The sequence below is a fragment of the Anabrus simplex genome, chromosome 2 (assembly GCF_040414725.1).
Source record: "Anabrus simplex isolate iqAnaSimp1 chromosome 2, ASM4041472v1, whole genome shotgun sequence".
NCBI classification, from domain to species: Eukaryota; Metazoa; Arthropoda; class Insecta; order Orthoptera; family Tettigoniidae; genus Anabrus; species Anabrus simplex.
The window spans coordinates 1,066,128,253-1,066,155,952 of record NC_090266.1 but is presented as its reverse complement, the minus strand read 5'-3'; the positions used below and the strand labels follow the sequence as shown (position 1 = coordinate 1,066,155,952).

The 27,700-nt window shown below is 39.6% G+C and overlaps 1 protein-coding gene across 1 annotated transcript in view; it reads left to right on the top strand.

Moving 5' to 3' along the window:
- The window catches only part of LOC136863775 (uncharacterized), a 212,789-nt gene extending 201,828 nt beyond the window's left edge, over positions 1–10,961 (top strand). The window contains exon 4 of the mRNA XM_067140128.2: positions 9,657–10,961. Coding sequence (XP_066996229.2) covers positions 9,657–10,961 — 1,305 coding nt within the window. The remainder of the gene's footprint in view (positions 1–9,656) is intronic.
- The last annotated feature ends 16,739 nt before the right edge of the window (positions 10,962–27,700 follow it).

Genomic DNA, 27,700 nt, shown 5'->3' with positions numbered 1-27,700 from the left:
GAAGATGGTTTTCCGTGGTTTCCTATTTTCACACCAGGCAAATGCCGGGGCTGTACCTTAATTAAGGCCACAGCCGCTTCCTTCCAATTCCTAGGCCTTTCCTATCCCATCGTCGCCATAATACATATCTGTGTCGGTGCGACGTAAAGAAAATTAGCAAAAAAACAGTTTAAGCATCTATTCTGCATTTCTTAAATCTCTGGCAATACCGGGAATCAAACCCGTGACTCCGAGGATGACAGTCAATAGCACCAGTCGTTACGCTACGGAGGCGGGTATTACAACTGAAATATAAACTTTGAACTTACATCCATTTTGCAATTCTTAAATCTCTGGCAATTAATAGTTGATAGCACTAGGAGGTGGACATTTCAATGATGACAAAATTAGAGAAATGTATATCATTGCAATTTAGAAGAAGAGGAGGATAACTGAAATATAATATTTGAACTTCCAACTTTAGAAATTCGTTATATAGTCTTTAGATATTCTTGACGTTTTTTACTCTAAAATTAGAATTGCAGTATATTAAACCGCGAAGTTCCAAGAATTGTCTTACAGTATGAGTTAGATTCATGAACTGCATTTATTGTACAAATGCATCAACACTTGTTCATTTCATAATGTTCAAAAATATGATTTAATGGACTCTTCAGTAAAAAGCACAGGGTGCACCAAACACTGCACTGAGAGTACCCCACGAAAAATCTACACTTCAAAATAGCCAACTTTAACTAGATTATGGTATATCTTGTGTGCCTTTACCGTAAGACTCAGAGTCAGAGTGAATTTAATCTTCATACGTTTCAGAAAAGTGTTAGACATGTCGTTATGTGAGATTTTCTTTCAATAAATGGCAGGGGTTGGATAAATAGCCTATAAATCATGTAAAGGAGAACATCTTCATTTAATATGAAAATAGATCATGTTGGCGTTGGGTTCGAGTGGACGTGGAAATATAAATTTCCCAAAATCGAGCATTATGACATCGATAATAATTTATTCAGGTTGATTTGAAGTTCTGGAGATAGATTTTTTTTACTCACACTGTTTACCAAAAGTAAAATTGTAGGACTCAATTTTATTTAGGTCCAGCAACTATTGCAGTCAGAAAAGATGTTTCAGGTATATTGGTCAAGTGTTTGAATATGAGACTGCTGTTCTTGATTTTAGTATGCATGTGGATAGTTCGATAGTGGTTGATCATCTGTTTTCTGAGACATTAAATGCAGTCTGTTAAGACAAGAACTGAAATTTCCAAATGAAGTTCTTGCCGCGGATCTCTTACCAAGGGTGATTCAAAAGTTCGGAAACATAGGACACATGTGCCATTAGGGTAAATAGCAACAAAAAAGGAAAGAAGGGAAATTTGTTGGAAATGTGTGGTTATTTATTATATACTAGCAAGATACCCGTGCTTCGCTACGGTAACATACTGAAATTTATAATTGGATGCTTTACGTTTTATATATAATCCGCCGAAATTCGCGATCTGACTCGTTTTCTGAGAGAATCCGCCAAAATTTGCGATCTGACTCGTTTTCTGAGATATTACGGCAAAGTTCCTCCTATTTTATTATTATTATTATTATTATTATTATTATTATTATTATTATTATTATTATTATTATTATTATTATTATTATTGTTGTTCTTGTTCTTGTTCTGAACCCCACAGCAAGATGCAAGACGGCTACTTGGCGGTAAATTACGTCTGCTGCCATTGTCATTGCTGAAATATGACCAGCACCATTGTCGCGGTCAGGCAAGTGCGCGGGATTTTTGGCGATGCGAATGACATACTTCCGTGCAATACTGACGTTACTATAAAGGTGAACAATTGCACGGTCAATCGCATTCCTATCGTTTATTTCAAATGTGTTTAAATATTTATTTATATGCCAGGAGAATCTACTGTAATCTATGAACATTCTCCAAAGGAAAAGATGGGTCTTGAAAGCGAACCCAGGAAAGATTAAAAATGATCGGTTTATGATCAGAATAAGTACATTGAAAATCCACAGCCTGTTTCCAGTAATTCGACCGGGTCAGGAAAGGAATGAATAAAGCCCCCAGCTAGCGGCGAGGATAGGAATTGTGCCGGCTGCCGAGGCCTGTCACACTCCTCTGGGGCAATGATTAATGAATGACAAATGAAGTGAAATGATATTGGAGAGTGTTGCCGGAATGAATGATGACAGGGAAAAGCGGAGTACCCGGAGAAAAACCTGTCCCGCCTCCACTTTGTCCAGCACAAATCTCACAAGGAGTGACCGGGATTTGAACCACGGAACCCAGCTGTGAGAGCCGGCGCGCTGCCGCGTGAGCCACGGAGGCTCTTTATAAGTACATTATGAATGGTAAAATCAATTGGTCTCACCACTTTTTTCATCCCACCGCCGTTGATTTACACTACCCGCCCCCTCCCAAAAAAAAGGAGGCGCGTTCCTTTTTGTTTAAAGGAGATTCCAAATACCAATGTTCACGTCTGTTACATTCAGTTTTGAGATATAAAGAATCCCCATAAACATAATTACCTATTTTTCACTTCCATTCACAATCCAACTTAAGTGAATTTTTCGGCAAAAATACTTGTTTCTAAATATTCTAAATACCAATGATCCCGACTCTAACATCTTCAGTTTTTGAGATATGTGTCCTCATGAAAGGAGTTTAACTCCTTTTCACTCCCGCCCTCCAAGATGATTTCCCACCGAACCTCCCCCCCCCCCCCAAAAAAACGCGTTTTTCTTTGCTTTTAAAGGAGATCCAAATACCAGTTTTCACGTCTGTAACAACTTTAGTTTTTATTAGATGTAAGTATCCTCATATAATTAATTCATTTTTCAATTCTCTCACCTCCTCCCCCCCTCCCCTTCATTGGATTTTCCCAGAATACGTGTTTCTTTACTTTTAAAGCAAATTCCAAATATCATTGTTTACGTCTGTAACATTTAACGTTTAGATATAATCTTTCTAAAAATTAGCCCCAATTTGTCACTCCTGTTAAACCCCCATTAATTGGATTTTCCTAAAACAAAAAATACGTGTTTCTTTATTTTTAAAGGTGATCCCATATACCAATTTTCAGGTCTGTAATATCTTCAGTTTCTGAGATATAAGTATCCATATTAAAAGCATTCAACCCCTTATTCAACCTTTTTCACCACTCCTATTGGCATTTTCAGAAAACAAAAAAATGCATGCTTCTTTATTTTTAAGGGAGATTCTAATTATCAATTTTTACATCTCTAAACTTTTAAATTTTTGAGATATAGATACACTCATTTTAAAATTTTACCCCCTTTTTCACGCCCCCACTATTAGGATTTTCCAAAAACAAATAGTAGGGCTACATGTTTCTTTACTTTTAAAGGAGACCCCAAATACCAATTTTCAGGTCTGTAATTCTTCAGTTTCTGAGATCTAAGTATACTCATTAAAGGCATTCAGCAATTTTTCACCCCTTTTCACCCCTCCTATTAGGATTTTCCGAAAACCAAAAAATACATGTTTCTTTATTCTTAAAGGAGATTCCAAATACACTACCAATTTTTACATCTGTAAATTTTTAAAGTTATGAGATATAGATACGCTCGTTTTCAAAATTCACCCCCTTTACACCCCCCATCATTTGGATTTTCCAAAAACAAAAAATACGTGTTTCTTTATTTTTAAATGAGATCCCAAATACCGATTTTCAGGTCTGTAATACTTTCAGTTTCTGAAATATAAGTAGCCTCATTAAAGGCATTCAACCCCTTTTTCACCCTTTTCCACCCCTCCTATTGAGATTTCCGAAAACAAAAAATACGCAATTCTTCATTTTTAAAGGATATTCTAAATGCCAATTTTTTACATCTGTAAACCTTTAAAGTATTGAGATATAGATACACTAATTTTAAAAATTAACCCCCCCCCCTTTTAACTCCCTTAGCGACGAAATATCCAAAAATCCTCCCTTAGCGAGCACCCACATGTTAATATGAATGTATCCCCAAAATTTCATTTCTTTATGTCCAGTAGTTTTGGCTCGACGATGATGGATCAGTCAGTCAGTCAGGACAAGTTCTTTTATATACACTGACTGACAGAGCAAATGCAACACCAAGGAGGAGTGGTTCGAAAGGGATGAAAGTTGGGGAAAAACAGAGTCGGCACGGAAGAATAATTGATGTTTATTTCAAACCGATATGCAGGTTACACAATGCGCACGGCATCGACTCAGTAGGATGTAGGACCACCGCGAGCGGCGATGCACGCGGAAACACGTCGAGGTACAGAGTCAATAAGAGTGCGGATGGTGTCCTGAGGGATGGTTCTCCATTCTCTGTCAACCATTTGCCACAGTTGGTCGTCCGTACGAGGCTGGGGCAGAGTTTGCAAACGGCGTCCAATGAGATCCCACACGTGTTCGATTGGTGAGAGATCCGGAGAGTACGCTGGCCACGGAAGCATCTGTACACCTCGTAGAGCCTGTTGGGAGATGCGAGCAGTGTGTGGGCGGGCATTATCCTGCTGAAACAGAGCATTGGGCAGCCCCTGAAGGTACGGGAGTGCCACCGGCCGCAGCACATGCTGCACGTAGCGGTGGGCATTTAACGTGCCTTGAATACGCACTAGAGGTGACGTGGAATCATACGCAATAGCGCCCCAAACCATGATGCCGCGTTGTCTAGCGGTAGGGCGCTCCGCAGTTACTGCCGGATTTGACCTTTCTCCACGCCGACGCCACACTCGTCTGCGGTGACTATCACTGACAGAACAGAAGCGTGACTCATCGGAGAACACGACGTTCCGCCATTCCCTCATCCAAGTCGCTCTAGCCCGGCACCATGCCAGGCGTGCACGTCTATGCTGTGGAGTCAATGGTAGTCTTCTGAGCGGACGCCGGGAGTGCAGGCCTCCTTCAACCAATCGACGGGAAATTGTTCTGGTCGATATTGGAACAGCCAGGGTGTCTTGCACATGCTGAAGAATGGCGGTTGACGTGGCGTGCGGGGCTGCCACCGCTTGGCGGCGGATGCGCCGATCCTCGCGTGCTGACGTCACTCGGGCTGCGCCTAGACCCCTCGCACGTGCCACGTGGATGATTTACAGCTGTTACGAGGACGCGCGGTTTACCTTCAATACGATGGACCACCTCTGCACCTCGGATGGAGAGTCTGCCAGTGGCTGGATAAGGTTATATCTGGGAGCTATATTGATCGACGTGGTCAAATGGAATAGCCACATAGATCGCACCTCTCTGACGCCTGTAGACCACTTTCTCTGAGGACACCTCAAGTCTGCTGCGTACATCAACAGGCCACGTACAGTAATCACACTGCAAGACATCAGTATATCTTGTGGATAAATAACACCAGTAATGTTAAAGAATGTGTGTTGCAGTTTTCCTCTGTGTTCGAATGTTCTGGGCGGAAGCCAATTTGAACATCTTTCCAATTAGTATGCATTCAGAACAGGTGCAGTGGTAAATGTGGATCAGTTCATCATTGTACGCATGCCGGTAGTTTCAATTGGCACTGTTAAATGGCAGCATTTGCCTTTTACTGCGATGGATATCAGGGACCGCGGCGTAGAGTGAGTCTTATTTCAGCGTGTTGTCGAGCACATTAGTGTAGAACAAATAACAACATTGTTCCAACAACTTCCCCTCTTTCTATTTTTCTGTATCTGCACAGTAGCGGAATTGTCCTAATGTGCCGGACTTGTAAACAATCAAGTAAGCAGTCAAGGACAGTCTTGCAAGAGTGGCCAATATCATTTAAAAGTAAATTCAAAAATTTTGTATAAAGTGACACAGAGAGTTTTCACTTCTAACCGATCTCAGGCAAGGATGAAAATCTCAGAATATTAGTCACAAGTAACTCCTGAGTATCAACTTATCATAGAATTTCATGTCGTGTGGTCAGCGTTATCGTTGTTTAATTTAGGCTTATATCTCATCATATTTATCAGCACTGTGTACTTAATACGCATGTGGAACATGTATGTTAACATACACTGCTGTAAAAAAACATGCAACATCCTCAAGGACTGTACTCAATGGCACCAGAGTATAATGTGTGCATACAGAGGGGTTGTTGTGTTAGTGATTCATTTGTCACGGACATCGGCTCATATGGCGCTCTGGAGGCCTGTCATTGCGCACTCTGGTTTGACTCTGCAGGCATTAACTGTGCTGAGGTTAGAGGTGAAAAGTTTTTGCAACATTCATTCTAGGTTCGACGAGTGCGTGCTCCTGTTGAACAACCGCAGCCATTTGAACGGGGTCGCATTCTATGCCTGCGGGAAGCTGGATGGACGTACCGACGGATTGCTGCACATGTTGGACACAATGTATCTGAGGTGCGTCGCTGCTTTCAGTAGTGGTCTGTGGAACATTCCCACACCCATACAGCAGGCTCCGGAAGTCCGCGTAGTACAGACGCACGTCAAGATCGACGCATTGTGCGAGCAGCGATGGCCGACCGAACATAATCCAGGAACCAAATACGGTCACACGTTGCACCTGCTGTGTTACCAACGAGCAATGGGAACCGTCTGCTTGCAACAGGATTACGATCACGTGTGCCTCTGGCCAGGCTACCACTGATACCACGACACCGCCAAGCGCGGTTATTCTGGTGTCGTGAAAGAGACGATTGGAGGTGTGAATGTTGCTCTGTTGACTTCAGTTACGAGAGTAGGTTACGTCTGTATGCAGGTGATGGACGCACGCGTGTATGGCGTAGACCTGGTGAGCATCCTACTACCGAGTGCATTCAAAATAAATAATATAATGTTATTTGCTTACTCCCACTAACTGCTTTTACGGTTTTCGAATACGCCAAGGTGCCGGATGTTTGTCCCGCAGGAGCTCTTTTACGTGCCAATAAACCTACCGACACGAGGCCGATGTATTTGAGCACCTTCAAATTCCACCTGACTGAATCAGGATCGAATCTGCCAAGATAGGGTCAGAAGGCCAGCGCCTCAACCGCCTGAGCCACTCAACCCAGCAGAGTGCATTCACCCACGACACCCAGGTCACATCCCAAGCTTCATGTTGTGGCGGCCATCAGTTACAACTCGCACTCACAGTTGGTGTTTCTGCAGGATTGCGTTACCTGTGCCCGGTACATTGCACAGGTTGTTGACCCGTGCTACTGCCATTTCTTCGACAGGAAGGTGGTGTGCTTTTCCAGGAGGACAATGCACGTCCATATACAGCTGCTGCGATGCAACGTGCTCTACGTGGCGTACAACAACTGCCCTGGCCAGTAATTTCACCGGATCTCTCACCAGTTGAACACGTATGGGACATGATGAAGCGGGAACTTACGCTTTCTCCAGAGCCTGCAAGAACCATTGCCGAATTTCATCGAAAGGTGCAAGATGCTTGGAACAATATATCGCGCAGGATGCCACTCAGCACCTTTATGGTCGTTTGCATGCGCGAATACACGCCTGCATTACCGCCAGATAGGGGGTACACTGTGTATGTTGCAACTGTTTGGGCACCCTTTACTGTGAAATGTGTGTTTCATTTGGTCTAAATTTGTAATCATATACTCTTGCAATGATAAACTACCTGTCACATCGCTTGTGAATAAAGTGACCTTGTCCTTGAAGATGTTGCACGTTTTTTTTCGACAGTGTAGATACATCGTGAGCTTTGCGCCTTTGTACAAGCGGTGCCGTCGCCTTAATTAGTACCAAATAACCGGGACACACCTTACACCACGTATCAAACGCAATGTCTGGTCTAGAGCTATGAACTTGGATGGTGTTACCTCATAAAATGCAGTACTTCACTCGTATGTGTTATAGGAGTTGTTCCAAATGTTGTCCTTCCACCTGGACGAAATACCGTATTTTTTGCCACATTGAGTTCCTAATTGGTTGGAACATGTCTGGTATATTGCGGAATTGTTGACAAATATTGACAGTTCTCTGCTCCTTGTTTTCAACTATGTCAACAGGCATCATGTACACCAAGCTTTTCAGATGTCCTCGAACAAAAATTCCAAAGAATTGAAATAGTTCACCGTATAATGTACCATATGACATGGTCCTTGATCAAAGCTCTTGACCAGGCATTGTGTTTAACACAGGCTCTTGTAAACGAGGTGTAAGGTGTGTCTTCATTATTTGGAACTATCTACTACAATTGCGTAAATCACACGACGTGTACAAGCAATTACATCAGTGGCAGAGCATCAACATACGTCCGCCATTAACTCGCGAACGGTTCGTTGTCAACCATTGTTCACTGAGGCGATTTTGTTTGTCCCATCCTGTACGTTCCATCGTTTCGGTTTATGCTATCACTTCTGATACACTCCATATTTGACCAACTTCATTACACCATTTAAAATTATTAAATGATATACAGTATGGTGATATTCTTTGACGTGTTTTGCTTAATGCTGAAGTGGGTATGCGTGTTTACTTTAAATTAATTTATTCTCTCACATATTCGTCTTTTTCAGAAGAAGTAATTACAGTACATTTTAATGACTTTGTTGTACTCTAAATTTGTTTTGGATGCACACAGAAGAGCATAATTAACAATGAAATGGAAATTACGCTGTACTTTCGGATATAATATATACAGGGTGTACCAAAACTCGACGACAAAAATTTAGAAATGGATTCCTCACATAGAGAGAAGAAAAAAAGTTTATGACAACATGGGTCCGGAGACGTATACTTACAGATTTATTCAAACTTTTGTACATTTATACCGTACGTCTGTAAAGGCAGCTGAAACACTTTGAGCATCTATCAGAGGAAATGTTCAAAGTGACGACCATCAGCTCGAATACAAGCCTCCGCTCGTCGTCGCATGGAGTTACGCACGCGATCAAAAATGCCTGGTGTAGTGCGCACTTCCTGAAAGGTTGTCACAATGCGCTCACATACAGTTGCTTCATCAGGAATAGGAGTCGCATACACGAGAGACTTAACGTATCCCCACAGGTATCCCCCAATGAGTTCAAGTCAGGAGAGCGTGATGGTAGCCAAGCAATCGGTCCTCCTCTACCTATCCAGCGCTCAGGAAAATGGGTATTCAGGTACTTGTGGGCAGCAGACTGAAATGTGCGGGAACACCATCATGCATGAAAAACATTTGTCGGCGGGATGCAAGTGGCATGTCTTCCAAGTAATCAGGTAATGCAGTACGCAAGAACTTCGTGTAGTTCTGTCCAGTAAGCCTATTCGGAAGAACGTAGGGTGCCAAAAGGGAATCACCAACAATGCCTGCCCAGATGTTAATGGCGAACCTCTGTTGATGAGACGATTGGATGACTGCATGAGGACATGTAAATTATTGCTAAAATTAATTTGTGTCACAAAGTTTGAATAAATCTGTAAGTATACGTTTCCGGACCCATGTTGTCATGGACTTTTTTCTTCTCTCTATGTGAGGAATCCATTCCTAAATTTTTGCCGTCGGTATTTTTGTTCTTGTTTGTTGTAACTGTTATGATAGTAAAGTGTGGATATTTAAGAATAAACGAGATCCCATGATTCATTCTCGTCCTTCATTAGCAATATTTACTTAATTGAATATATTGAAATGATTGTCTCGAAAATTATACACTTTGTTGTCATTATTTGACGTTCTACCATAAGAACTTTATCTTATAAGTTATGTGGTGTTGCAGGTACGCCTAGAAGACAGCACAGCAAAGACAACCACCAAGTTCAGCTCATCATCTTCACCGCACCAGAACAGTGTCTTTGTGGTGGAAGTGCAGCACGGCAGTGGGACCGATCCCTCAGCATCACACTACCGCAGTGGCACTTCTTCGTCACTTTACCCCAAGCTATCTTCAAATGTCAGTTCACAAGAAGATATTGATGAAGTTGACGAAGACAACGATATCAACGGACGACGTTCATCGAGTCAAAAAGCGCAAGTACATCAGCCTCCTGATATAGAAGTGGATGAAGAGGATGGTAGCGGGGATGACGACCTGGGGGAAGTTGATGATGAGGATGATACGGACGATGTAGGACATTCAGGTAAAGTTATCGGGCAGAAAAAGTTTGGAAGTACTAACACGGGACTCTCCCAATCTGACTTGAGTATGTCATCAGCGGGATCTAACAATCCAAGCTATCGATATGGCAACCAATTAGGCTATGAAAGTGGGCACTTTGGATATCCACAATATGTTGGCTACACCACTAGTGACGATCAGGCAACCTATTCCGTTACGAGGTTGTCGACTCCTTTAAATCAAGCACCACCATTTGTGATAAAGAAAGATGGACCTTTGACCATCAACAACATTAACGCCAAGATGAGAAACAGCATCGACATTATGCCTGATGGTCCACTTCTCTCCGACGTGCAACTCCAAGATGCAGAAGACGACGTGCATCAGGAAGAGCAGAGAAAACTTGGAAATGGAACAACTGGAATATCTGCAAACCTTGTACAACATGGTGGAAAAACGGCTGCAGTTACTGTCAATGGAGAGGCTAAAGGTGTATCTGCCCTGCAGCGTACAGGTAGTCTACCTGTGCGAGTAAACAAAGACATAAACGTCAAAAACAGTTCAGAACCAAGTGATAGCAACAACGCAAAAACTGCTCCTGAAGAGAAACACGAAGGTATGCATCTCAACACTGTTGCAGAAGTTCCAAATGAAAAGAAAGATGGAACAGTTGGTAGCAATGTATCTGCAGCTAAGAAACGTGGTTCTTTGCCTATCATTACCCCAGACCTGTACAAGCAAACAAAAAACCTACTTTTAGATAAAACGTCAATTCAGAGACCAAGTCTATCACCAAAATTTGAAAGATTACGCAATGAAGTTTCGCCACTTGAAGAAGTAGAAAAATGTCCTCAAAATGATGAAAATGGGGATGGTGAAACCGATATCAGCTGCTCCGAAATAACAAATATTAAAACTGAGTACGAAAATGAGGCTTTCGTGGCGTCAGATCAACCCACAAGTTAATGTACCCCAAGTAAAATGTTCTAGCAAACACTTGCACTTCTCAAAGTTAATGATATATAAAAAGAAATTTTTGAGTCTTCGTTCAGTATTAATGTCACAAAACTGTGAATAAGAACCTTGACATTGTATGTTAACAATAAAAATAAAAAGACCAAGGTATTCGCAGTAATAATAGTACGGGTATATAAATATGATTTTTACTTCCATTTAAAGGAATTAAATTTAAATTGTACAACAGAAACACACTGTTGTTGATCACAATGTTATTTTTCTGAGAGATAAATACAACACAATATCAGAAGTGGTCTCTAGGAACAATATAGACTCGATACTGAAGCCTTGCCTCGTAGTAAATATAACGGAGCTATGGAAAATATCTAGTGAGTACTGAACCTGTGTGAGTACTGGGATAAAACTAACTAGTTACAACTTCGACACTTCTTCTTCAAATACTTCTGAAAATGGGAAGTGACTCTAAGCTGTCTCTCTAATTCATCAGGCTGAGAAGAATTAGAAAGCAACAATGTTACCTTTAATGGCTATTGAAGTAACATTTTACTTTCCAAATAGTAATATACTTTATTCCTTGTTCAAACAATGAATGGTGCTAGTTTACTTTAAAATAAAAATGTAAAACTCCAGGACAAGGTATGAAATCTTTAAATAAAGGGATCGAAAGGAGGTCTGAATATTAGAGTCTGTTTAAAGTAAAGAACGCAATAGTAAAGACAAAACATGTTTTTTAGTTTGAAAACATACAAAAATTAACACATTGAATAGCAATGGCTGTATTACTATCTAAACTTTATGGATAATTAGACTGTCCTAACAGATGAATCAACAAAGTGGGTTTTGGTGACAACTGTTCGTAATGTGAAGTGAATGCAGTTAGGTCGACATCAATGTGTGTTATCAGTATTACAAGTAACTAAATTGTTTCAGTGTCCTGGGTACAGTAAATTAACAATAACAGCATTCCTCTTCATCGATGTTTGTTATCAAAACAGGGAGTTTAAATTTCAGTGAAATAGTAAATACAATGTAATGCAACAATCACTGTTACACTATCGCTGCTTGGTGTGTCCTAATTTGTACAAGCCAGCATTTATTGCCCCCTATGATCAGTCCTTGAGTACGTACCTCATTTCCACGTGCAGAGAAGAATACCTCGAATGGTTTATCAGAAAATAAACAATGATGATATAGAGATAAACAAATCAGAAATACCATCATGTTCCGTCTTACAGTCATGACGTTAAGATATGCAGTATGTGACAGCACCCTTCAGCTCAGAAGAAATCACAGCCAGTACAAATCGTTTGTAGCATAAGCCTTTCAATGCTCCTGCTCCCAAAATATTTTAATCTAATTGTGATGTTGGCCAGTGTTCGGTGAAAACAGTTTCAGATACCCTACGCAGAATAGTGTTGCTTCTTGATCTCTGCGTTAATTCCCTGTTTGGTCCCGTTCGGAACCTGTGTTATGCAGTCGTGATGGAAAATAAATTCAATTTTAAACTAAAATTTGTGACATACCAGATTAAAATGAGCGTTGTTGATTTACATTTGCGTAGTGCAGTGTGTATATTGACGCCAAAGATATATTTTATGGCGAGTTTTAAAAGAAAACTCTGATTTATTTTTGACCTTCATTTCTTGTAAATAATTGCTATATATACATATATGTTAACTAAGGTATTAAGAGGGAGTTATCCCTATCATTAGACGTGTAACTTAACTCTGGATGGTCTATTGTCAGTGGAGCCGAAGCAGATATTGTAAAGTATTTGAATATCGCTCTTTTAATTTGTAATACCCCCAGATGGAAATTAACTTAATGATCACGTTGATATGACTATGGAACATTAATATGTAAAAAGAAAGAAACAAAAGTAAATGAAGCTTCAATGTGGGAAAAGAAGATATTTTAAATTTACTGCCGGTAGCAATGTTTAAAATATTTTATTAAGGTAAAGTTATTCAGATTTTCGTGTCAGGTTTGATTAAAGGAAAGATTTTACGGAATTTGATTATATCTCCAAATTTGCACTAAAAAGTATGATCCTCCTGCTGCTACTATGTTAAATCAGTTTGATTAGGAAAGTAGTTCTCTGTGTCCATGCTTATATTTTGACCCTTGGTCCTAGCAATTATGGAATTAGAACATGTAAAATATCCTCATGAGATATAAAAGAGGACCAAATTACCCTTCCGAATGTAACATTCCTATTGATAAGAGCTGTTTTAGAACGGGAGATCACTGATGTATTACTTGTAAACGTTCGGAGAAAATAGCAAACAAGTTACGAACAGTTCTAGCAAACAAGAAACTATGAGACAATTATTTTCATTCCTTACATGCGTTACATTTGTCTCAATATTTTTTAACCTAATGAAATTAACAGTTGTTATTGTTTCTAAGCCATGCCACGTTAACAAACATCCACGTAAACAGGAAGAAGTTAAACACTGCGCTCTGAACGAAGAACGATGTATCTAAGACAATAGGCCCATCTTAGAATACGAAATACAAAGAAGAGTTATCGTATTTTATGTAAATAGTTTAGTAACTCTAGTCATCTGGTTACCATTAGTAAATGTTTCACAAATAAAATGGTGATCTGTCAAAAGCAAGTTCTCTAATACAGCAGTCGGACTGAGTGGCTCAGACGATTGAGGCGCTGGCTCACTGACCCCAACTTGGCAGGTTCGATCCTGGCTCAGTCCGGTGGTATTTGAAGGTGCTCACGTACGTCTGACTCGTGTCGGTAGACTTAGTGGCACGTAAAATAACTCCTGCGGGACTAAATTCTGGCACCCCGGCGTCTCGGAAAACAATCAAAAATAGATATTTGGACGTAAAAACAACAACATTGCTATTATTATGTAATACAGCAAAGCCTTTTCTATCGACAATTGAAATTTGGATATGAAAGCGCTGTGCAATAGCCGCAAAATGGGGAAAGTGGAAACTTTTAATTATTAACAGAAGCTTGTACAATGCATGATGAAAAATCACTCACCAAATGAAGATCCCGAAGTCAATTGTAAAAATAAACTGTAAAAAATAAAATGCGGCTGGAGGTAAATAGGACTAGCGACCTTCTCAATAGTAAACTGGTTCATCCATTACCAACCCAATAGTACGTTGTTTACTTTCATGACAACACTGATATTAAAACCTCTAAAATAACAAATTACATACTTCTTGAGACCAAATAATTTATAATATAGCCAGAAATAAGAATTCAAGTAGGTTATATATAATGTTTAAAAGAATGGATTTTGTTTTACTTGGTGTTGATAGTCCCGCATGAGGAACTAGGTTTCTTTCATACGTGGAGTAGTCACTTTGACAGTGCATGAAAGACCATTTGTATTGGTTTGTGGCGTTGGAAGAAATCTCAGGGAAAGGTGTGACTACAAAGGGTCATATCAGCCCGGGTTATGAAGTGCGCCCATAGCTCGGAAGCTTAACTTGAAATCTTGACATAGTGACACTAAAAAAAGTGCCGGGTATATAACTAAGCAGGAGCCGTCTTTGCAGGCCCAGGACCTTTAATGAATTGTATCTGGTCACAGGTTCAATTAGCTCCCTTCCACATGACATCTCTTAAACTACACCATGTCTAGGTACTATTTACATCCATCCCTGTCAACTTATTCCTTTCAGACCAACCCAGCTAAAAGAAAGAGACTCCAGTTGATGGCTTGAAATGAGGTATATTACCCATTATTAAAAAGTAACTAAAATTAATATTAAGGCCATTATATGTTTCTAAATATATTGATCAAATGTTTAACTCAGCAACTCGTACATCCTTTATCCACAGGGAGCAAGGACACAGTGGACCAGCGTTCTTCGATACCTCTCAGTATTCATTAATAAGTTCAACTAAACCCCATGGCACTACAGCTCTGACGGGCCTTGCCCTACCAAGCGAGTGTTGCTCAACTCGAAGACCTACAGATTATGAAGTGACGCACGGTCAGTATGACGAATCCTCTCGGCCAATATTCTTGGCCGAGGCCGCCATCTCACCGTCATTTGGCTCCTCAATTGTAATCACGTAGGCTGAGTGAGCATCGAACCACACCTCAGGTCCAGATAAAAATCCCTGACGTGGCCGAGAATCGAACCCGGAGCCTCCGGGTGAGAGGCAGTCACGTTTACCCTATACCGTGGAGCCAGAAATAAGCTCAACAGGAAAGTCAATGCTATGCAAATGTTCTGTGGAGAAGTAGGTTACCCTGTGAGTAAATTGAATTTGTTCTAGTATTAAGGTGAAGAATAAAAGAATCGAGAAAATAGATGTCAAATTGCACAGATGGTATTTAAAGGCCGTAGAAATGTCCAAAGTACGTCCGGGTCATGGTGTAAAAGGGAGGGGTGTTTAGGTGGTCTTAGCAAGATCTGTTCTGTATTATTCTTCGTATTCTTGTGTTAGCGAATATCGCTGGGTGATCAGGTGTATCCATTTGTTTCCACACTAAATAATAAAACATCAGCCATTAAAATAAATTAGGTGAAGCTGAAATAAAGAACTGCTGTAATAAAAATATCTAAAGTTAAGTAGGAGGAAGGAGCTGATATGATGGCCTCAATTTCGAGAACAGTGGTTTAAGAATAGTAAGAGAAATAATGATGATTTTACTATCTCCTAGATGTTTCGTAAATACGACTTTACGCGTTATATGCACAGGAATATTATTTCACACTTAATATTTGGTTATTTAATAGATAATATTGGAAAAAGTATTCGTCCGTTCAGTATTTTACTAAACTTAATAAAGGACTGGGTTTATCATATTTTTGAAAGACAGGAACCAACTTGAGTATTCATAAAGTGGCCAAGTTCGTGTTTCTGAAGCTTTTATGATTCTGAATTACCATGTTGCAAATTATTCTTCCTTACCACTAAGTAATTAAGCCTTCATAACGGGTAGAGGGGATAAGATATTTGGACCCCCTTGTATCAAATATTTAAGGGAAATTGTATATCCTTAGTAATACTGCTAGACGCCACTGTCTTTCATACTTAGGTACCTCTTTGCCCGCGGTATAGTAGTAGCGTGCGTGCATCTTACATGGAGACTCCGGGTTCGATTCCCAGCCAGGTCAGGGTTTTTACCTGGATCTGAGAGCTGTTGTGAGGTCCACCCAGCCTACGTTATTACATTTGAGGAGCTATCTGACGGCAAAATAACGGCCCCTGTCTAGAAAGCCAACAATAACGGCCGAGATGATCGTCGTCCCATCACACAACACCTCGTAATCTGCAGGCCTTCGAACTGAGCAGCAGTCGCTTGGTGGGCATGGCCCTTCGGGGTCGTTGCACCGTGGGGTTTGGTTTCTACATCTTTGCCATTAGCAATTGATCCACATGAGGTCCTCTCCCTGAAAATATTTTTTATTTATCCCTGTAACGCAAGGATCTTACTTTCATTCATACAATTCTGTAATCTCTCTCTTTACATAACCATTAGGTTAGCTTAAGACCAGCCAGTGACAGTATTAACGTGAAGACGGCTCTGAACAACGTGTTTGAACATTCTTGTAATTTTAAAAAGTGCTCACTTTAAGTGAATATTGAGTGAACTCACTGCCTACAACAGCTCTTTAAAACTGTAAATTCTATCCCACGAATAAATCCCGTCCTCAATACAATTAAAAGGCAAAGAACACTAATTGTATTCCTCGCTTGAGTAATCAGACATCAGATATTGATCAAGTAATATACTTTGTAGCTTTGGTACATAAAACAAGAATTAAAATTCTATTAAACAACTAATATTCTAAAGTTCTAGAACGTCATTAATATTACCAATATAGAAGTAATAATCCATAATAAATTGTTCTAGAGAAATGTGATATTTGGATTTTCTATTTTCTCACTGGAAATCACTGACAAGTGCAATCAATATACTATAAATATTTCCTAACGCATGTTGTGATTGTTTTGTTAATACATTTTACTGATCGAATAACTTTAAGAACAAATATTTTATTAAAATGTATACTTATATTGCATAACTTATAAGTGCGGAGACACAAAAATATATGTTAATAATATGTGATACCTACAATAATAGGAGTTTAATAATGACGTAATCTTTAAAAATACGGTTCTCTGGCTGTTAATTACTACAGTAATTAAAGCAAAGATATTTCGATTTCGTAAGGCTACTCTTAATTAAAAATTACATAAAATGTAAATTAACCAGCTACAAAATATCACAAGAACGAGTAAATATCTGATGTTTTTGATGTACTTGTCTCAGCTGTGTGTAAAACAGACCAGTGTAGCACAATAACGCACCACCTTACGTACAGTACCTACTGTTAGTCAATGTATCCTTGGATTCTACAAATATTTACAAAACTTATCGAGGAGGATATAATTTTCAGTATAGCATATATATGTATGTATATATGTCATTTCATCTGTAAAGATCTTTGTAATTTGAAGTTGAATGGAATCTAGAGAAGTGTGGCGTCATACTATGCAACAGCAAGAAACCTTTGAGGATAGGTATTATTTTCTTATGCACTTGTAAGTTATATTTGTACTGTATATAAGTATCACACGTTCTCTTAATATACTGTATGGTAGTATAAGAGTTAAATGAAGAAAGCAATGCTCTGTGATTTTGGACAATTGTTGATGTTCATGTTATTATTATTATTATTATTATTATTATTATTATTATTATTATTATTATTATTATTATTATTATTATTATTATTATTATTATTATTGAATCAATGTCAAAGCAATACACAACTTTATATGAAGAACTAGTTTTGAAGTATATTTTGGTTAAAATTCAACTTTCTCTCTTCCATCATTACTTTTTGTAATGATGACTTGAAAATTAAATCTGGAATTAGTACCAAATAAAGTAGGTACAACGTTATATTTATAATGATGTGAAATATATTTATTAAACATTGATTTAATGCTCCTTGACAATGTCAGAATCAATTTCAGATTGTGTGCGTTAATAACGTTCATTCGAACTTAGATAAGTTTCCAATATGTTTATTGCTATCGATTCACTGCACGTAATCCTGCATATCCACATATCTTCATGAAGATCTGTATCTTCGATAATTAAGTTAGAAAATCTACTTGGCTACCCGTGTGTGTTTAGTGAGCGGATTAGAAGGTACAGCTTAGAAAGGAATACTGTCTGTCTCATTTAAAAAAAATCAATTATGCTAATATTTCAAATAATTAATGGAAAATGTCAACGTTTAGAGTTAGTTTTAGAACAGAGGTGGCTAAGACTTGCACGACCACATTTGACCGGTCTCCGGCTTTACCCCATCACTGCGATATTCGGTGGAAGTATGTGAGAGTCACGCTAGGTGGAAAGTGTATCTGTAGTGAAATCAGCCTGATGAAGGAAAATTCACATTCACAGCCTTCGTAATCAAACGTAATGATGGCCAAAAGAAATATTATGTATTTTATAATGAAACTTTACATACAAGCACACGTACTCACTTCTTTTTTTTTTCAGCGTAACAAGGAACGCTATGACATGAGATGGGACGTGTGTTAGTTTGTTTACTTTGGACTGTTCACTGAGTTCTGTGTCTGACAAAAAGATTCGTGATACAGTCAACCACACGGTTAAACGCAGGTTAAATTTAAATTCAACCCGTACGCCGCCGGGACCTGGTCAGATTCCTAACAGAGAAAAAACCGCTTGCATACATCCGTAGGTAAAACTGAACATTCAAAGTACTTATGCAGCTTGCTTATGCAGTCGAATATATTGCTATTAAGGAAGTGTCTCATAAAAATCGCGCACATTTCTGGATTGCATAAATATGTCACTGAGCCTAGTGTTGCTCTGCAGATCTATCAGCTCAATCTGGAAGTAATGTGGAACATTCTCAGCCAAAAGCGAGAAAAATCTTATAAATAAATATATTGAAATAAAAATCCTATACAACAGATTAATAACTGAGCGAATGGCTGCGTGGTTTGAATCACGCAGCTGTCAGCTTGAATTTGGGAGATACTGTCGGTAGCCGTGAAAATGTTTTTTCGTGGTTTCCCATTTTCACATCAGACAATAATGGGGCTGTACCTTAATGAAGGCCACGGTCGATTCCTTCCTACTCCTAGCACTTTCTTGTTCCATCGTTGACATATGACCTATCTGTGACTGTGCGATGTAAAGCTAATTGTAAAATAAGAAAAAAAGATTAAGAACATAGTTATGTAACTTCCATTTCGTCGTGAAGGATGCGATTTTCAGCTAACTTGTTGAATATTCCACTCTTTCGAAAGTTTTCAAGACCTTCTTTCTGCCACTTTAGGGTGTTATTATTTTGTTATTGTTATTTTTTACTTTATTATTCATAAATATTTGTTAAAGGGAGAAAGGAGGAATTTAATTTGAAGTGTGAGTACCCAGAAAAGCTATTAACAATTAATCCCTTAATTTCTGTCTTATTAAAATTTTACCTTAATCCTCGTCATCTTCAATCTCATCCTCAGAAGAATCTGTTAGCTGTATGGAAATCCTCCCATTATCAAAAATGGAATGGATGTTCTTGCAGCTATTTTCTATTTTCTCCAAGTGGCTGATATAATTTCTCCACTTGTCAGGTGTCACGAGCATACAGGCTGGATGGAATAATTTTCCCCAATGATTTCTTTCTTAGATTTTGTGATGCAGTCCTCCTTTCTATCTCCGATCACACCATCTCCATGATATTAAAAATGAAGTGGTACGGCAGTAAGCACAATACTATGTGTCCATAACTGGCTGAAAATTCGTCTACAACCTACTTCTTTTTCTTTCTCCAATAGGTGTGTTCTCCGCACTAATTTCTAGAAGTAATTGAGTTATAAGAACAGGATGGGTGACAGGAATATTTTTATTGATCCATCATATGTTGAAGGATTCGATCTCTCTTTCAGGATTGACTGGGTTTAGGGAGGCATTGTCCAAAACAAACACAGATGGTCGTTCTATGCGTCGTAGTATCCTCTCTTCAAACCAGTTATCAAAGATTTCCGATTTCATGCTGGCATGGTATTACGCGAGAGCATCCGCCATCTTAGCATGTTTGACTAGAAGAGCATCACTAATAAAACCAAAGCGTCGACCGCAATTAACAATAACGATTATATCGCCTTTGTTGTTACAGCACAATTACGATAATCGTCTGCCCAGTTTCTCATTCTGCAACAGTTACTGTCAAACCACGTTTCATCAAGGTATACGTCAGCATAACCTTGGGACCGAAGATTTTAAATATCTTGAAGATATCTGTACTGCCAAACAATTATTTCAGGTTATTCAGATTTTTATATTTTTTTATGTACAGATAGGTATTTATACCCCATACGGAAACTGATAGTCTGTCTCAGCTGTATTCTGTTTAATTGATTCAGTTAGGGCACCTATTGTTGGAGAATTATCGTCCATATAATACTCCAAAACTGTTCGACGAAGCAAGTCCCGAGTGAAATCTTCTGTTTTATCAAATTAAATTTCTGCTCCTGAACTTTATTTTTAGAGGGTGTTTCATAGAGATTGACATAGCTGATTTTAACCATTTTTTCACCGTAGTAATACAGATTCCTGTCACCTTCCATGATAAATTATTTAAATTTTTCCAGTTATAACACCGCCATTTCCTAAGACACTTCGTACGAAATTTCTAACTTTCCTCTCCAACATCACTGTTTGTTTTCGTAATTTAACACCTCGGCCAATTACATTTTTGTCACTTTTGGTTGGAGTTCTTGGTGAAGAAGAAAGTCTAGTCAGCTGATTCAGTTCCGCTTCATTACATTGCGATTCTTGATTTACCCACGGCCGGAAGAAGACCGATATATTACAGCCCTTGCGCTTAACTTGTCTGTCTGTCTGTTAGGTCATCAGCCCAGAGGCTGGTTGGATCCTCAAATAGCACCACCAAAGGTTATGCGGTTATAAGGAAACCGCAAAAACCAATGGCAGCACCAAAATGAGGCGTACTAGGCAAGACGAGGAGTGAGGTAGTTTGCCATTGCTTTCCTTACTGGGTCAGAAAGTGCTATTGCAGCACGACTGACCCTATGAGCAACACCTTTCATAACACTCAGATGCACTAGTCGTGCTCTGAATGTCATTACTCAGCACCACCCATACCCCAGCAGCTTCCATATTGTCACAGCCATGGATGAGACTGGGACTTCGGTGGAAGCTACACTTTACTCTGGCCTGTGCTAAGAGATGGATATAAGTTATAAATATTACAAATATCACTTATACCATATATTTCTATTAATAATGCTCACTAGGTCACTACACTGTACTCGACGCGAAGAAACTAGTTTGGCAACCTCTCCACACCAAGCAAGGATCGCTCAGAACTCAGCAGGGTGCAGGGTGTGATTGACAGCTGGCTTCCAGCTCGCTTACAGGGAATGAGGCCGTCATGTTTTGTTCATCAAGGTATACATCAGCATAACCTTCGGCCCGAAGATCTTAAATATTTTGAAGATATCTGTACCGCCAACTTGTAAAACTGCCCAACGTATGTCGGATTCACATTGATTAGCTACTTATTCGTTTTTGAGTGAATTTGTGAACACTAATTTCTCCACTGGGCATACAGACTACTTCCATTCTTTGCCGGTGGAAGCTTTTGCAGGACGATCTGCTAAAGGCAACAGGTTTCGGGGAAGTTTTGCGAAGCCGATCAAGTCTCCTGCGGCTAACATAGAGTAAGTATTTATGACGTATATTTGGCCTGGAAATATCTTTAACAAGGTACATGAGTTTAGACTGCCTGTAGAATGTTAACTGTAAATAACTGGCTTTGTAAGTTTTCATGGAGACGTGGAATCGACAAATTAAAGCTGAAACAATAGAATGTTTGTACTGAAGTCGACTTTCCTTCTCTACAAATGAGTGCTAGTCTACAGTAGGAAAATAATTAAAAGGTTCAAAAAAAATCGTCTTAGCTTTTAGCAGTAGAAAAGAACTCGTCACTTCTTTGTGATGGATACCGTGGACAAGATTACTTGCAAGACAACTTTAATTTTCATCGTAGATACCTTGTAACTTTTCGCCTAGTAGTGAGGCTGGAGGAATCTTCATCTGCAAAGTATTCGTCATCAGTTGTAAGATAAATATATGAAATCAAATCCTATACAAGAGATTAAGAACTGAGCGAGTTTCAAGGAATAGGAGGGGCAGGTAGCAGGCAGCGCGGAAGGCACACCTCGAGTAGAAAATTCCTGTCGTTCTACCCTGTCATATGATCTACAAATACTGGAGTGCTAAGTGGTTACATCCTCAGACGTATCTCTTGTCTTTCTTGATCGAGTCCGCTACGTCTCATATTAGACAGCTCCTCAGTTGGTCTCTCTAGGCTGAGTGAACCCCGTTAGTATGTGATGAAAGTCCCTTAAACAGTATGCTTTGATAAACATCGAGAAACTACAACTGTGCTCTGAAAGGGGTTCTGTAATGTGTCAGTAAATCAAAATGAATAGGCACTGATCCTTTGTGCTTAAGCGTCCTTAAATTCCGACCAGCTGCAATGAACACAGGTGCCGATAAGTCAAGAAAATGCGCCTCATAGCAAGGGATACAGAGTGATAAAGAGTTTTCATTTCCCAGGTGCTCACGAAAGAGAACTGCACCAATTACTTTCCGCGACTCAACTTACAAAAAGTGTAACATCCTCTTATTCCTATGGATGAGGAAGTGAGTTTGTATTTATTAATTTCTTCTTACGAAACGAATAAATACAGCAAGAAAAGGTGAATCTGTATCTGCAGTCTCGACTCATGGCCACTGAGGACAACCGGAGAGATGGTCTGGGGCGGATACGAGCTTACATCACTCACATCCGTCAGATATGTCCACAGCTGATTGGTTTGAGAGAGCCTCGGGAACGATTGACAAGAGAAAGAATTAAAATTCCACTCCTGGATATCCTAGCAGTCATTTTCCCCATGGAGTTTAATCTGGGCGAGGTAGTAAAATGTATGTAAACAATTTGGGCGAATGCCCTTACCGCACATCACTCGGGCGAGATTCCCATCCCATTTGGGCGAGCAATTAGTAGTTACTTGATACGCTTCATGACTAATTATCCCAATAGGGACATTTTCAAACGTGATCGTTTCGAAATGTAAGTTGCAATTATTTTGTCAAGCGGAAATTACCCTTTCGAAAAAGCACTCGTCGTTCGTTATGTAACAGCGCTCGATTTAGTTGTATTTTGATATAATTGAAAAACTTTGACCAAGGACACACATCATTTCAGTCACGCTCTCATTTTTCATAGAGTGATGTGAATCGCTCTATCGGCCTCTTTGTAGGTTTGTATTTATACCATAACCCGCCTGAATGCGATTAAAGAAAGGAACAATGGCATTTTGTTTTCATTTTTTAAGAGATTTTGGGTGTCATGCATGTAATTATTTCATATTATAACTATTTGAAAGGTTTGAAAAAATCATTTTTACTGGGGTTATCAGTTTCTCTCAGGGTGCATGCACCAGTGCATTGCGCGGTGCACGATGCAAAAGACGACTTCGCTTGGTTGACCAGAGTGCAGACTCCCACTCCTCGATTTGGAGCAATAGCACTGTTCTCTCCTTCCCCACGCCTGTCTCGCACGCTTGGCCTGTATCCCTCTTACTCACGTGCTACGTAGCGCTCCAAATCCGAGCCGAGTTGAGCCGAGCTTAGTCGAGTCGCCCCGAGACGACGCGCTGGTCCAAGCCGAGCCGAGTGAGACCGATGCATTATGCACAGGACCTATGCGCCTCAGTTTGCACGCGTCAGATTTTGGGCGTTTGAGAGGCCTTGGAGTATAGTATCATTATTTAATATTAATAATTTTCAGCTAAAAATGAACTCAATATTCATGTGTTTTTCACTAATTTAAGCACTGTGACCGAAATGACGTAAATGGTGCCTAATATGACTGAGCTGAAAACATGCACTACGTAAAATATTATACATACAAAAAACAAAGATATGTATATAATGCGGGCACGACACTAAAATACCAGCGATACGTTTCTTGTTGACCAGTGGTACACAAAGGCAGGGAAATAAATAACAGGCCTTGTATTAAAATGTGTTCAATACCGAAAGAAATGGGAGCAATATCAATAAAATGCAAAGCCATAAACCAAAATTAAACCAAATCCCACGCTCTAGAGCCCTAATATGCCTTGCCCTACCAAGCGACCTCTGCTCAGCCCGAAGCCCTACAGATTGCAAGGAGACGTGTGGTCAATGTGACGAGACCATTTGTTCGTTATTCCTAGCTTTCTAGACCGGGGTCGCTACCTCACCGTCGATAGCTCCCCAATGGTAATCACATAGACTGGAGGACCTTGAACCAACCCACTTATCCGGGTAGAAATCCCTGCCCTGGCAGGGAATTGAACCCAGGACCGACGGATAAGGCTACGAGAGGCTGGCTACGATTTAAAAAGCCTTCAGAATTGTTCATATAGTCTTGTGAACATTTGAAAAATACAAACATTCATAATTGTCACCAAAACTAGGTACTGTATAGCACATGGACACGTAGCCTATGTTCAACACAACAAAAATATAACAAAGTGTGGAAAATTAAGTACGTGATGCCAAATTTAGTGAGGTAGATAAGTATTTTCTCTTATTTTAGGTCGGTGGTGCTTGATACTGAAATGTATCACACCTAGAAACAAACAATTACAATTTTGCTTTACGTCGCACCGACACAGATAGGTCTCATGGCGACGATGGGAGGGGAAAGTTCTAAGAGTGGGAAGGAAGAAGTCGAGGCCTTAATTAAGATACAGCGCCAGCATTTGCCTGATGTGAAAGTGGGAAACCACGAAAATCCGGCTTCAGGGCTGCCGACAGTGGAGTTCGAACCCACTATCTCCCGGATGCAAGCTCACAGCTGCGCCCCCCTAACCGCACGGCCAACTCGCCCGGTAGAAATAAACAGTATTTTATCTTTGTAAACGATCAAAATAAAAACGTTACTGATAACTCACAAACTAACACATACTTTACAAAATATACAAAAGTTCGAGAAAGGTACCCATTTGCGTAGGTACCAAAGAAAATGTTCCAACACCGAAATGAATAAAATATTTTCTTCCCCTTATTGCAATTTTAGGATACGATAGTATCTTTGCTATTTGGCTTCTAGTTACCAGACCAGTATCAGTTTCGTTGAGAATATAGCTTATAGTATCTTTGATACGGTACATTGTTTAAAGAACATCACATTGACTCTCCATTTATAGTATTACCTTCGCATAGAGAGTCATCACGAGCATCGTCTTTTCCATTTGGTATTGTGACAAGAACGAAAGCGCCTTGGACAGTCGACTCAGATTCTGTAGAAACTTGCCGTGTATGATCATTAACAGTGTGTTGAATGTTTTTATTTTGCACACTCTGCATTGTTTGCTCATCATCTTCCTCTGACAATGAAGAATAAACGTCCTTCTTCCTTAGATGTGCTGTCCTTTGTGACTCCAGAAGCTCTGAAATGAAGTTCACAAGAATTCTGCTATCCATAGGACTTACATTTTCGTGATCCCTTGAAGAGTAGGTTTGTCTTCTTTCTTGCACCACTTCTTGCGTTTGTGTTACAGTGGACAGCGAAACTTGCATCACACGAACCAAACATTCTCAGAAAATGTTTACGAAATCAGTGTCACATGTAACATCCTTATGCGCGACTGTCTGCTGTTTTTCTCTTTTGTGTTCTAGCTTGGCCATGACCCTAAAACAAAAACTCCCGCTCAATGATAGCCGATCTTTATTTCGTTTAAAAGATACCTAGCCCCTCCTTTTCAACAACTATAGAACGATTTTTTCCCGGATGATTTTCGACAAAAGAGTAGTGTTACGAAAATTTTGCAAACTTTGGAATCGGAAGATTTGGGAGTAAGGAAATGAATAGTTCGACTAAGTGGTAGTATATCCCGAGCTGTCAGTGGAAAGATGGGGGGAATGGCATTAGTAGACGAATAAGGTTGAAAGGAGTTTTTGAAAGTAGCAAGATCATGAAGATAAAGTTGAAATTCAACAGGACAAACTGGGCCAAATATTGATTTGTTTGAAGAGGAATTAGGGATTTGAATCGTTACAAAGGGAGATGTTCGAAAAATGCCCATGTTCTTTGAAATCATTTAAGAAAATAATACGTAAACCACTGATAGGGAATCTGCCACCTGGGTGACAAACCTAAATGCAGATCAGTGGTGACTGACTGAATGATTTATTACCCCCAATTTCGCCTTTATTCCGACGATCGGTAGAGAAAAAATCCTAATGTCATCTGTTTTTCATGTTCAAATATTCTAACTTATTACCGAGTTTCGAGAATCGACTCGTTTGCGCACCGTCATATCTGGTAACGTGACTGTACTGACTGTTTTTTTTTTTTTTTACAAGCTGCTTTACGTCGCACCGATACACATAGGTCTTATGGCGACGATGGGAGAGGAAAGGGCTAGGAGTGCGAAGGAAGCAGCCGTGGCTTTAATTACGGTTCAGCCCCAGCATTTTCCTGGTGTGAAAATGGGAAACCAAGGAAATCCATATTCAGGGCTGCCGACAATGGGGTTCGAACCCACTATCTCCCGAACAGTGGATACTAGCCACACTTAAGCGACTGCAGCTATCGAGCTCGGCCGTACTGACTGTAACCTAACTGATGTGTTCACATTCAGTTGACGATCATTCCAGTGAAAGGCTTCATAAATACGTCTTCAGGACGGCAACGGTTTTGTTCTACCGAATGCTCAATAACAATGTCAAAGCAATATCATAATTGAACAGGCAAGCAACGAATGCATGTGCCCGGTCTGACTTCGAATAAACCTAACCATCAATTCTGTGATGAATAACAGCAAATAAATCAAATTCCAATATATCTTACTTACCAGAATAATTTTCACATGTCTGCCGTAAGATGAGTGTGAAACGCAAGCAGTTCTAACTTCCTCGGCACCATCTGGAACTACAGGAAATCAATTTTCATTTTCACGATTATTTACATCTCTTCCGGGGAAGAGAGATACATTGCATCATAAAATTCGAACAGCCAAGTCACATGAACAAGTATTCGGATGTAGAGTAGAAGTCTCAATAAAGAAGACAGGTAGACAAAAGATTCGAAACAAAATTATATAGCGTGATATAGATGAAGCTCAATTAGGGACATGTGACCAAACTGAGAGTGGGGTTGCATGCTGCAAAAAGTATAATAGCGCAAATCCGTTAGTTCATAAAATGTAGGTCCCTTGTTGAAACAATCAGATCAAAATGAATCATATCAAACGACATTTTAGTAGGCATTTCCTATTGGTGCCTATCAGTGATAAGATCGAGATAAAAATTGCCTCCTATTATTATATTCAGACGTATATGAACTGCGAGCCTAATCACAAATAAAACTTCCCCTCCTATTTTTATAGAGTTGGGAGTGTCTGCACATATTGCAGGTGCAGTTATAGAACGTAGTACTGTATATGCGGGCATGATTTTAAAATATATTCAGTATTTGAAAGTCTGTTTACGTATAAAATAGCATTAAAAAGTCGATATAATATAGCTTTGTCAAAAAATGCATTTTCTCTGATAGTTATATCCCATATATTCGATATACAGGTTGAACCCGAACTCCACCGACAAACTCTTGGAGGTTTTTTAGGGATTCCTTCTGAGTATATTGATATAAGGGACCGG